This window comes from Lycorma delicatula, chromosome 1 (genome assembly GCF_047948215.1).
Source record: "Lycorma delicatula isolate Av1 chromosome 1, ASM4794821v1, whole genome shotgun sequence".
Lineage (NCBI taxonomy): Eukaryota > Metazoa > Arthropoda > Insecta > Hemiptera > Fulgoridae > Lycorma > Lycorma delicatula.
Window position 1 is genome coordinate 96,149,581 of NC_134455.1, and position 13,382 is coordinate 96,162,962.

General features: G+C 27.1%; 1 protein-coding gene across 1 annotated transcript in view; it reads left to right on the forward strand.

Moving 5' to 3' along the window:
- Positions 1-13,382, forward strand: part of LOC142317574 (uncharacterized) — a 195,618-nt gene that overhangs the window by 128,097 nt on the left and 54,139 nt on the right. The window contains exon 3 of the mRNA XM_075354132.1: positions 11,545-11,697. Coding sequence (XP_075210247.1) covers positions 11,545-11,697 — 153 coding nt within the window. The remainder of the gene's footprint in view (positions 1-11,544; positions 11,698-13,382) is intronic.

Genomic DNA, 13,382 nt, shown 5'->3' on the forward strand with positions numbered 1-13,382 from the left:
ATTAATATTTCACACCTTCGAATTTATTAAATTTATTTCATACTCTTTAAGTCAGATCCTTCTTATTCTCAAGAAAGATGTGATGACTGTAAGAAAAGAAGAGGATGATAAAATTACGTATTTTCAATCTAAAAGAAAAGTTAAAATTTGCCAGCTAAAAATGTTACGTATTAATTTTTTTTCTGTTACGTTAGAGTGTGAAAATAAAGTATAAATATTTGGCGTTTAATCAAATACGCATAGTTTTTTTTTTAAATAAGAAAGGTAATAGATATAAATTCAAATTCATTAAGTCTAAAGTCAAATAATGAAATATTTCGTTTTTATTTGTCATAACCGGATTTAACCAAGGATAGTTGTAATTAGGAATGTCAAGGGAGAGATAGTTTGAAAATCTAAACGAAAATAATAGTGACAAAATAAAAATCAAACCAACACAAAGAATCCTTCAATATTGGAATCATCAAGTCCTGACGGTTTTTCATTAGTGATATATTAAAACAGGTTTGTACGATCTAACAAGTAAATTTTAATGGTAAAATTGGGATTAACAGTCTATTCCCTTGAAGATTAAAGAGGGTTGCAAACTGATGAAGGGCTGCGAAAGAATAAGCACTAAAAGGGGTTTCGAAGTGATGTAAAATTTACTTTCAATCCAGCAGTACACGAGTTGTTTATATTTAATATTCCTTGATTTTCTTTTATTCTGTTTTCTTTTGAATTAAATTGGTTTCGGATACTCAAATGATGTTCATGTTATCAATATTTCCAACTCGGTTCTTTATTACGAAAAATTACGTTTCACTTGTAAAATATTTCAAAATTATTACCTGCTCATTACATTCTAATGAAAAAAAAAATAATAAAACAAAAAAATGGAAAAAAATAGTTAAAAAACAAATAAAAATATTAAAATGGGTAAAAAAATTACGTTTTTTCCGGAAAAGGAATGTAAAAAAGCATAATAATAAATAAAGTACGAGTATATATATATCGATATTCCGCAATAATTTTATTTATTATGACTCATTAAATTCTATGCTGTGTATTTTTAAATTATTTTATTCTATTATTAAATTGTTTTACAGTCTACATATTCAATTGTAGTCTACTTTACTGAAAATTTTATTTTTCTCTTTCAATTTCTATATTCTAAACTTCCTTTTACTACCAAAGTGATTATTTCAATATAACATGACAACAAAACAATCAATTTTCTAATATACAACCATCTAAGTAGTTTTTATCCTATTTACCTTATTTCAAGTTCCTTTCAGATACTATTTATATCAATCAGATCTCCTAATTTCAAAATTTTCTGTAAATCTTATTCCAAAAGTCTCTTGTTTGCCATTCCTGTTGCCCATGTTATGATGCTTCGAATCGGTAAAATAATCAAAATATTTTACAAATGTTTTTTAATACGTGTAGTTTTTAAATCCGTTGAATTATTTTCATTTATAGAAAAAATGAACGAATAATTTTAAATAACATTTACTGATCAGGGTAATTTTTTCAGATGAGTTTGAAGCTGAGTAACTCTGTTTATAGGCGCGAGTGGTAGCGTCTCAACCTTTCATTCGGAGGTCCCAGGTTTGAATCCCGGTCAGCATGCTACAAAATTGTCATTTCGTCTTATCCTTTGAAAAAAAGCTCTGTTTATAGCGGAATAGTATAATTGATGATGTTTTATTCTATAACGTATTTCTTGCTGATGTATGCAATTTAATTTCATTTATGAAACCTTTCTTCAACTGATGAAAACAATCATCTGAATTTTGCAGTAAAACTATAAATATGTTTTTATATTTAAACATCGTTTGGTTATTTTTTTAAATATATGTGCTTTACTAAACAACTAATTATTGATTTATTTTCAAAATCCTTACCCAATATAAATTGATATAAAATATGGCAAATTTTGATAAAAGATAATCACAAAAAAATAATTTTGCCGCAGATGAGTTTTTTGATATTATGTAAAAAAAAAAGAGAGTTATTTTGCGCTGGAGTATATTAACCCTCTTGAAAATATAATTAGACACCACATAGTCTTATATGTAACTGTCCAAAAGAGTATATACTTGTCGATGTTTTTATAGGATCGTTATGATAATTTTAATTATTTGAGGAAATTAATGTGGTAATTATTTTAACAGAATATCCTTTCAAATACTAATTTTGATACTTTTAATGGTTACTTTACTCGTATGTTGCACATTTTCTTTTTTCTTTTTCAGTTCAGCAAACCAATTCATTTTAAAAACAATCATTCATGACAAAGAAAGCTGTTGTTTAAAAAATGATCAATGACTTGAAAAATCACAAAGTTTATGAGAACAACGAAAAAATTTAATTATTGAGTAAAGGTAATTTGAGTAAAAATTCAAATTAGGGTATTTTTTTCTTTAATTTAACAATATTTTTCTGAACAGAAATTTCAGAAATGAAGTAATTATAATGAATACACTGAAAAAATAATACAGATTAGGAATAAAAAAGAAAATCATTCTTGAAGTTAATATGAAACATGTTATTAAGCTTCAACCCCTGTCAGGAAAATATAGTACTACTAAATTTGTTAAATAAAATTGTTTATTTGCTAATTATTGCTTTCCAAGCTTTGCTATATTCCTGTTAAAAAATCAGTCGTTATTTAATTCTATAAATTTCTTAATTGATAGCGCTCTTAGTACAAAAAAAGAGACAGCTTTACAGAGGGGTGCAAAATCATATCCATAATACCTAGACAGTTAACTACGGCTAAGAATTTTATTATTTATACAGATATTGAAAAACGCTCTTTTATCAAAAATTAACATTAGACAGCTAAGGATTAGAATTTCATATAGGTTCGAAATTCTCTGATATGAAGCCCCTAGCCTCACAGTCTAATGTGATCCAGAACCCTTTACTGATACTGTGGACCCAGAAACCTTTACTGATACTATAGAACATAAAAAAGCAACATGAAATAATAGTGAAATTCATGAAATGAAACAATGTAATAAAAAAAAAAAAAAACTTTGCTGATAAAACTAAGGTAATCCAATGAAGAAATACCATCATTAGTAGAAATATTACCCGTTAATCCTGTTCGACATTTTTATAGCTGACTTCAACATCGTCATTCGAGTGCGAATTACCAAATTTCAAATGCCTTTCTCTAAAAATAAATTTGAAATTTATTTTAAATTTGTATTCGAGATTTAGATTTAACATGCATATATGAAGAACGCAATATACAAACAACGAAAAGCTTCTAACCACACCTCCCTCTCGTATTAGTCGAAATATTGATTGGAAAAGCAAATAAGAAATTTATATATTACTTTGAAGGAATAAAGATAATTCACACTTGTTAACGTTGATATCTTTTGTTTACTTTTATATAAGCAAATAGAAAATTTATCCGCATTTTTGTGGGTAGTTGATCAATAATTATTATTAGATTAATGAAAAGCCATGCTTTTTTAATATAAATACGGAAATTTTGTAAATTTTAAATTTAACTTTAAATTGTAAGTTTTACTTTAAAATGTTACTGAAAATAAAAGCTGCAGAGTACTTCTTTCTATAAAGAAAAAATATTTTAAGGTGATGTTTATGATAAATTAAAAAATAAAGCATGACAGAATGGTAGATATAGGCTTGATTTTGTGCCCTCTGCAAAGTTACTTTTTTCCTTTTCAAAAGACAACTTAGTACAAATGATCAGCTGCTCTCTATCTAGGCAAAAAATTTAACTATATTTTAATTCAAAGAAAAAAAGTAAAAATTTATTGCCTCAAATTCTATACGAAAGATTTTTCTCATATCTTGTGTAGCCTATTAGAATTCTCCATTATGAATTCTGTGATTGCACAATCTTCATGATATGGCTTTTCTTCGATATCAAAATTTCTTTTGAAAAATAAATTTTCTAAATAGAAGTACAAATAATTACAATAAAGGTTTAAATATACTCACCAGTCTAATTTTAATGTAAATAGGTTAATACTTTAATACTTCATCAATATTTTCTTTCCTTATATTAATTTCTGGGTGGGCCAAGCCAGAAGCTCTGTTGAAATGTGGCTTTGAAAGGGTAGATTAAGTGAACCCTGCAACTCATCCCGAGTATAGGGGTGAATCTCTAATGAATCGCTTGTTTAATTAATTAGGGATGGACGTTGTAGCATGCAAAGTACCGCTCTTAAACCTTTCCCTGATCGCACACACTGCTTACTTTGCTTCATTTTGATTTTCACTTCATCTCATCTAATCTCATATCTCCGCATTACCCTTCCCTTTCCTTGTAAATTTCTATTTACCTGTTTTTCCTGCATCGTTATGGAATGATTTAGCCAGAATAAAACTCTTTCTTCTTCCGGCTGTTTTTAAAATAGATAATAAGTCAAGAATTAAAGCTTAAGATATTATTTAATATTGTAAAAAATGAGTAATTTTAATAAAAATGTTTTCGTAAAAAAATCCATTGAACCGGTTCTAAAATAATGATAAATTTTAACCTACTTCAGTTGTAACCGTGTTATTAAAATGATACACATTTTACATTGTACGCCGCTTTTTGTCGCAGATGGACAAATAATTCTTACTTCAGAAAAAATTATGTAACCTTGGAATTTTTGGTTTTATTTGCAAAATTTCTTTATTGTATTTATCATTTTACTACAACGTAAATGATCCCGCTTTTGTTTTATAATGTGGCCCAGGTTTGATATTATTTATTAATTATTCGTGTTTAACCTTGAATATGCTAATCATATTTTAAACAATTTTATCTGTTGTATTTGTGTTATGATAAAGAAACAATTTTTGCGATCGAAAAAACTGAAATAAACCTTTGTTTTGGAACAATTTTTTAGAGTACAATATTTTGTTTCAATAATAAAACAGACATAAAATAGAAAATAAAAACGGCTTGAAATCTTAACATACACAAGCATCAAACTGGCGCACAGAGGCTCACCTCATCACAAATTCTCTTAATACCAGCTAGAGCTTAGTTAAATAAAGAGAATTTGTTTTAAATTGAAAAATAATAAGAGATAACGTTATATTAATAAAAAATAGAAAATGCAACCAAAACAATATTTATTTGTTATTAAGAGTATTAAAGCTATTTAAATTCTACTTCAACATCTTAAGATTCTTTTTCAAAATTTTTTGAAAACATTATTTGTTTTTATAATGCCTCGCATTATCAACTACTAGTTTTAGAAATATCAGTCTGATGAACACATTGATACATTGTCTATTCCTTGCTTTAGAACTAAATATAAACAATGATCCAGATCGATACAAACGAATACTTGCACAGAACGATGCACACATCCGCTCAGAGACAGAGTATATTCGAATTTGTAGATAGAGTTACCAATAAAGTTCAGGATCACCCCCAGTTACATTGCTTTTTTTTGTTTACAAGTCTATCATCGAGGTTTATTTTAAACCTACTAAAAAATAATTGTAGTCTAGATTAGATAACGAGCTTACAGTTATTACTTCTTGTAGTATTGTAATTGCAAAAAATTTCGGTTTTCAGATTTCAACGGAAACATCCATTTTGACCATCGCTGAATCCATTTTGACCATTTTCGGTGTGACCTCTGTACGCGTGTATGTATCTCGCGTAACTCAAAAACAATTAGGAGTAGAATGTTGAAATTTTGGATTTAGAGCTACTTAAAAATAATTGTAGTCTAAGTATTTTATAATTTATAGTTTTAATAATTGTAATCAAATATCGAAAAAGTACTTATGAAGAAAACCCGGCATATCCTAGGAAAAAACAAATTATCATAACTCGATTGAGAATAGGACACGCTAACTTCAGCCACGTATATCACTTATTGTAAAAGGAGCGAAATCTATGTGAATATCGCCAGACCACTTAAACACATTATTACCAACTGTCCAAACTACCAAATAAAAAGATTGGAACAAAAGATACTTCAAGATTTAGAAACGCCATTAAATAATTGACAAATTGCGAGAAAACTCCTAATTATCTGAAGGACTTGAATCTTCAACATTACATATAAGTATGAATTATAAGTAAAAAAATTTTAATTAAACATGTTTCTTCTACATCTGTGTTAAACACTTGAATTGTAAACACTGATACAAGCAGCATTCTGTAATTTAATATTCTATACATGTGATCCATTAGGTATCGCTAATGACCAATGAGGTTGATACGATATTAAATATATGAATAAAAAAAAACTTATTTATTTACTATTTCCTGGAAATTTATTACTTCTATTATCCTTCAAATTTAATCTTTTTAAAAACTATTATTTTTCACCTACCATACGACCAAACAATCTCTTTTTTCCTAATTAAACTGATAATCTTTATGTTTGATACTTATAATCACTACTTCCTCATTCATTATGTAAACCCTCCTTTTTTTTCTTAACATGAATCATCAGAGTATATTGTCTATAAATTTTTATAAAAATCTCTTTTGGATAATCCAAATTTCTGCATCAAAAACCTGGGAACAAATTGTGTGCGATGTGTGAAAAATGTATATGTATAATTTAGAGTGTAATATTTATCGCAACGTAAGCATTATTATGATGGATATTCCTGGAGTAGTAGTTATTCTAAGAATTGTTTATTATAGTTGATACCTTTGTTAGGTATATGATTTTATTTACTCTTGTAGTTTTGTTAGCTTTGTAGCTTTGTTAGAATGAACATCTAACGTAACTCTTGCGCTCATTTGTGGAATGAATAAATAATTAAATACAGAATGAATACATATATGAAAAATTTGTATGTCTAATAAATGAAAGATTTTTTTAAAAGCTAAGTAATTGTCATAAAATTTTATTGTATTTGAAAAGGATAATATGTATTAAAACAGGTGTAAAAAAAGATAAAAATAGGTGAAATGTAATTATAATTAAAAAAGGGAAGATTTTTATTACTTTTCTTACTATTGACCGTTCTTATCTTTTATGTTATACTATTATGTAAAACAAATAAATTCTTAAGCAGGCTATTGTTATTAGAGTAAGATTTATTTAATACGTTTTACATTTTTCACTAATTAAAAAATGTTCTATTGTTAATTGTATACAATTCCTAACAATGTATTTTAAATCTTTATTTGATTTTTTGTTCTGTTTTAATACTACATTTTAAATGTAAAATATACTATTGTAGATTATACAGGATTTTTAATGAGAAATTTTGCAGCCATCAACATATTTTGGTGAATGAAATTTTATAATAATTCCTTAACGTTAGCAATAAACGTTGATGAGTTAAGGGGTAAGAATACAGAACTCATTCGTATAATGACTAAAACATTTCAAATTACACCTGGAAATATAACTGTGGTTGGTTAAAAAAAATATTTTTTACTGTTTAGTGAGTACTTTTTTCGAATTTAGATAGCTGTAAAAAATATAATAAAAATGTAATATTGAGCAAAGACATTGACAAAAAACAGTAGCTTCCAATACTCTGCGGAGATTCATTTATTTTTTAATCTTCCTCAGTTTATTTGTCTTTTAGCCTCCGGAACCACTGTAAGTCTCCTAATTCAGAGGAAGAATAAGGATGATATTTATGAATGTAAATGAAGTATAGTATTGTATAGTCTCAGATCGACCATTCCTGAGATGTGTATTTGATTGAAACCCTACCACCAATGAATATCCGTATTCACGATCTAATATTTAAATCTGTGTAAAAGTAATCTTCCTCAGTTTTACTTGAAAGAAACATTACGGGATCGCTAAAAAAAATTTTTTCTGCTGTGTATAAACAGAAACATAGGAATCAGTGTAGGCTTACCTGGTTATAAGTTAGGTTTATGTATGCATAAATAAAAATTTTTAAATTAAAAAATTCTCTTTTTTTGAAGACGATAAGAAAATACTATTTATAAATTTATGATAGCTCAAAAGAATTAAGAGAAAATTAAGAAACAATGATAATGGCAAATATATCATTATGTATATATAATTCTTAGTAATATTTTACTTTAGATATCTCTAGAAGGTAAAGACATCGTTAAATAAAAGTCAAAACAGAATAACCACAAGAATATAAGAAATATTAAAGACTGTAACATTTACAGAGAAGAATGTTTTATGCCTTCCGCTGCTAGCTGTTCAAAAGCTAGTCAAACTGAACCCTTACAACCCTCTTGAGACACCAAACTGCAGCAGCATTACTGAAGGATTATACAGTATTACACCAAACGCTTTCTTAGAAGATTATGATGTCATTTAAACACCACAGATGTCCTTAAGACACAATAATACGAGGTCATGACTACATGGCACGGGTCTCGGATTAGTCGTGACCGCATTAACAAGATGTAGAACCAAATTCATTCTGCCTTAATCTTTCTTTTTAACGTATTGATCCAAACAGATGTCAATGTAGTAATAAATGAAAAAAAGACAAAACATTTAGTATTTATTATTAAATATTTAAATTTCTCTTCACAGAGGAACAGTGAAAAAATTAAAGTTATTGATTTTTTCATAAAAAGTAAGTAAGCAAAAATGCTTATTTTAGCATCAGGATTTAGATTACGAGCTTACAAAGATTTACTTCTTTTATTGTAATTCACAAAAAATTTCGGTTTTCAGATTTCAACGGAAATTTCAACGGACATATTTTTGTCATCAGCGTGAATTTTAGTAATAATACGAGATATTTTTATGATGCCTATACATCATCACTACAATCATTCCAACCTCCATGATATAATCGTTATAACAAGGGGAAGCTAGCGACCAATTAAAGAGTTGAAGTAATAAGAAAAAATATGATGTAGACTCAACATGACTTCCTTGTACTACTATTAAATTACATACACACATTTAAAAAAAATGCAAAGTACATAAAATTTTATTTCATTAATAACTTACTGAATTCTAATTTATAGTAATTTATTTTTACAATCAGAGGTTAATAATTATTAATAAATCAAACATGAACTTTATTTATACAATTGGTAAACATTAACTTTTAACATCATTTTGCATATATGTTAATGATGAAGAAATAGGACGATGAAGTGCATCGAACGAGTACTGCAATAGAAATTTACTTGATGAGGGAAGACCAAGGGAAAGAGTAAAAAGATTAAGATAAGACGATGAATATAAAGAGAGAAAGAAAATTTCAAAACTAGAGAACGTGTACACAAATTAAGATCAAATGTACACAAATTAAGATATCAAACCAAAGAGCGATTAAATGATTGATAATAAAAAATAAACGAAACGATGTTCAACTCCGACTAAGGGTGAAAATTGTCTGACAATATCAGAAGAGTAATGAAGTAAAAGATAAGAATCTTTTGCAATTTATTAAAGATCGGGCATGCATGCTTCATTGTATATGTTGTTCTTGTGAGGTACTATTTTTAAGTCACTGTAGTTAACTTTTTGTAGATAAAATTAAACATGAATTCCAGAAAAATTTAATAAAATTAATTAAAAATTAAATTAGAAAATCCAAAAATAATATGATTCAAAATGATAATTTTCAATTAATATTAAATAATCAGATGTTTCAATAACTCTATTGCATATACACATATATTAATAATGCCTATTAAATTACACATACACATTTTTAAAAGTTCTTAAAATTTATTTTACTAACAACTATTGATGTTTTTTATGTTATTGAATAATTATTTAAAAATATTTTATTTATTTTTTTAAATAAATCTAAAAAAGGATATGAAGTCTGATTCGAACCGATGAGCCTTCCCCTTATAGATCCAAATATTTCATTAATTAAAATTTTATTTGGCTATAACTCTGGAACCAATGAGAATAAGGACCACTTATGTATATCGTTGCAAAGCTCTCAACGAGAGGTTGGTTATTACTGCAGTTAAGAAAAAATCCAAAATCCTAATTTTGGGGGATTTTGGGCTTTTTTGGACACAAGTTTAGTCGATTACAATCAAAAAGGAAAGGTGCACAACTAGATGTTACAACAGTCCTAAATAAAAAAATTCAACATACTACGGCTAATAGTTTTTGAGTTAATGCGAGATACATACTTATGTACATACGTACATACATCCCAATCCCGAAGGGAAAGAGACCCGCCTAGTGACGTTCCGGTCGCCACACCAGTCCGCCCCTCGCCATTCTTTACCTGATGGGCTTTAGTTTCAACAAACCACTTGTATACTAAATTAATATGTCTGAAAAACAATGTATTCATTATAATAGTTGATAACTGTACTATATATTTTAATATAATTGATAAACAAAAGTATATTAGGCTTAATTTTTTCAGCTATTTCGCTGGTAAACGTAATGAAAAATAAATCTCTTTGATTGGATCCTTGTGAAATACTTGATGGGATGTTATATGCTTATGAGATTTCTCCATACACTTTATTGGAAAATTTTCTCTTGTTAAGATATCCATTTTCATATTCTTCTGGTTATCCCACATGAAGAATGTTTCTGTGTTAGAATATCATGTTGAAAAGAATCGAAAGCTCTCCGAAAATATAAAATAATAATAATAACAGTAATAATAATACTTTCTCTATTCCTTTCTTATTACTTTTTATTTTGCGCTAATGCTTAAATATTATTTTACATCGTTAATTTTTTTTCTGATTAGTCTTGATTTGCAGATTGTATCCTTTATCCTTTTCTTTAATTTAATTATATCTAGATGACCGATAAAACACAATTACGATATCATCAAGTAACATTTATTACTTTTTTTATAGATCTTGCCAAATATAAAGCTTATTTATTTATCATCTCCCTAAAATTCTTGCTGCTCTTTTCAAAATTAAAAAAAAAATTATCATTGTAAGGAATAATAAATATTATTCTGTAATAAAAATTTTAAATGTTTCTATCACTTGTTAAACGCTATCGTAAACAATGTAACTGTTTCCTTACAAAAAAGCTATTCACTGCATAAAACCACAATAACTCTGGTTTAAAAGAATTTGTTCTTAACTCTGGTTTGTTAAAGAATTTATTTTAAAAGAATCCTTTTCTATATTAAAATTTGGTATTAAATTTTCCTGTATTATTTAATTCAGTTAATTATAAAAGAAAATAAAGATACATATTTAAGTCTTATTTATAAAATTATTCACTGAAATCACTATCTGAAATTCTGAAAAAAAAAATTAGCGTCTAAATCACATTTTGAGAATAAGATTTTACTTATATATAGTTGACTGGATCATTTCCATTGAAGTTTGTAGTTGTTAGATGAAAACTGTATGATTGTAATAAACGATTTTCCATTTATCAAACAGACCATGAATAGAAATAAAATCGAGTGGTTATGTGAATTTTATGAACTGCAATTTTTCTAATTTCAGAATTGAGTAGTACTGAAGATCACTTCAACAAGAAAATACGATTGTCTATAGGAGAAATTAAACAAGGAATAAAATATTTTGATTAAACATAATATTTAATAATTTAAAATATGTCTTATCTAAATATTGTCAAATTAATATTTGCTTATGTTTTATACCAGGGACAGAAATGCAGTTAAGCGTAGTGTTCTGTGTTGTAGGGCAGCAGCAGCAGTTCCATGCCTTCGCGTTCGGCCAGCGGCCTTTCCTTTCTGGACATTTTGGTAGCGCATTGGATCCACTTCAAAGAACAGCTGATCCTCTCGCATTTAGAATGCCAGCAATGTCAACCTGTCAGAGTCAGTTAATAATAAATTTATACTTGTTTAATTTTAGTTTTTATAAATAATGATTTTAATTGTTAATTCAACTCGCTTTTGAAGTAAGTTAGTTTATTCTACAAAAAGAGACGATTTATATTCAGTTATTAAAATATGATTAATCAATATAGCAGTAAATTTGTAACACATATTTATAAAATATTAGATTGACCCAGACAATTATTACAATATTTGAATCTCAAAGAAACCCTTTAGGTTCGTTAAAGTCAAAGTCGTAGGTTCTGTAGAATCAGTAGCTACTACTACCCATTAGACAATTAGCAAAAAAATCAAACTATCTGCAACAAATAACATTTTATTAAAACTTAACTAAAATAGTATAAATATTTTAGCCTTAACAGAAAAAAAATAGAATGTTAAAAATGATTTTGATAAAATTAGTGAGTGATAATTTCAATATGCTTATCAAAATATAAATTCTATAGCCAATTACTTAAGTATTTATAAGCAGCTTTCTGACATTCTCCTTCCAAAAAGAAATTGTGGATAGTCATTTTTATTCTTCCATGTTTATAATAAGAATGGAAAATATAAATTAAAAACTTTATTCACAATAATTTTAGCATTCGGCTTTTAAACTAAAAATATAAAATATAGATTTCAAGGAATGAAATGACATATTGGACGGGTATGTCAATAAACATAAAGCCTAATTTTTAATTATGATTTATTTAAAGTAATATTCACTTGAGAAGTTATCTAGCAAATCTTACAGCGATTTTTGAGAACCGAAAATAAACCTCAAGGTAAAAAGTCAACTCTAAACAGCTCTTCCTGTTTTTAGTTGAGTAGCTTAGAGTAGTGATATATATATATATATATATATATATATATATACACACGAGTTTATAAGATACTTGAAACTTGACTTGTTTCCATCTAATCTTTTTTCGTGATATATGAACTATTCATATTTTAATTCATTATGATAAAAAATAAAAACTGATATTTTTTTTTAAATACGAGATCGAAAATTAAAAATTTTTGTTAATCTCGTCAAAGTTAAAAATACCTAAATGTACAGTAATTCTACTTAGATTGTCTGAAGTAACTTGACACTGTTAATATTATACTGAAGAACCAAATAAATCTTGGTAGCAAGAAGATAGTCATCCATTCCTACCCTGAGTATTGATTAAGCTTTCTAAACATCGACTAGTAATATTTTTAAAAAAATTCAGCATAATATTAGTAATTTTATTCTTTATTATCAAGTTCCCATGTAAATTATTAATTATTTCTCAAAAATGTTTGTGAATATATGCCAATTATGTTTAAAAATAGATTGATTTGTATTAGGAATGGATAAGCAGATAGATTCAATTACATTATTCACAGGTCTTTTTCACAAGTCCACAAAAATGAATATATTGAAACCCTAAAAAGTAGCATATTGTTCAGCGGAATGACTACATTTTAGGCTCTTTATAGATGCTCCAACTTTCGTTAAAAAAAAAGCTTCATACGTAAGAGACTTTATGAATCTGAATTGGAGTATAGAAAATACGTTGCCTATCGTTTAGGTTTTAGAATTATCCGCTCGTTAGACGTTCACTACACATTATGACGTTTCAAGAAATAGAAATCGATCACCTCTGATGTTATAGTTAATGTAGGGGAATATTAATTAAAATATTTCGTAA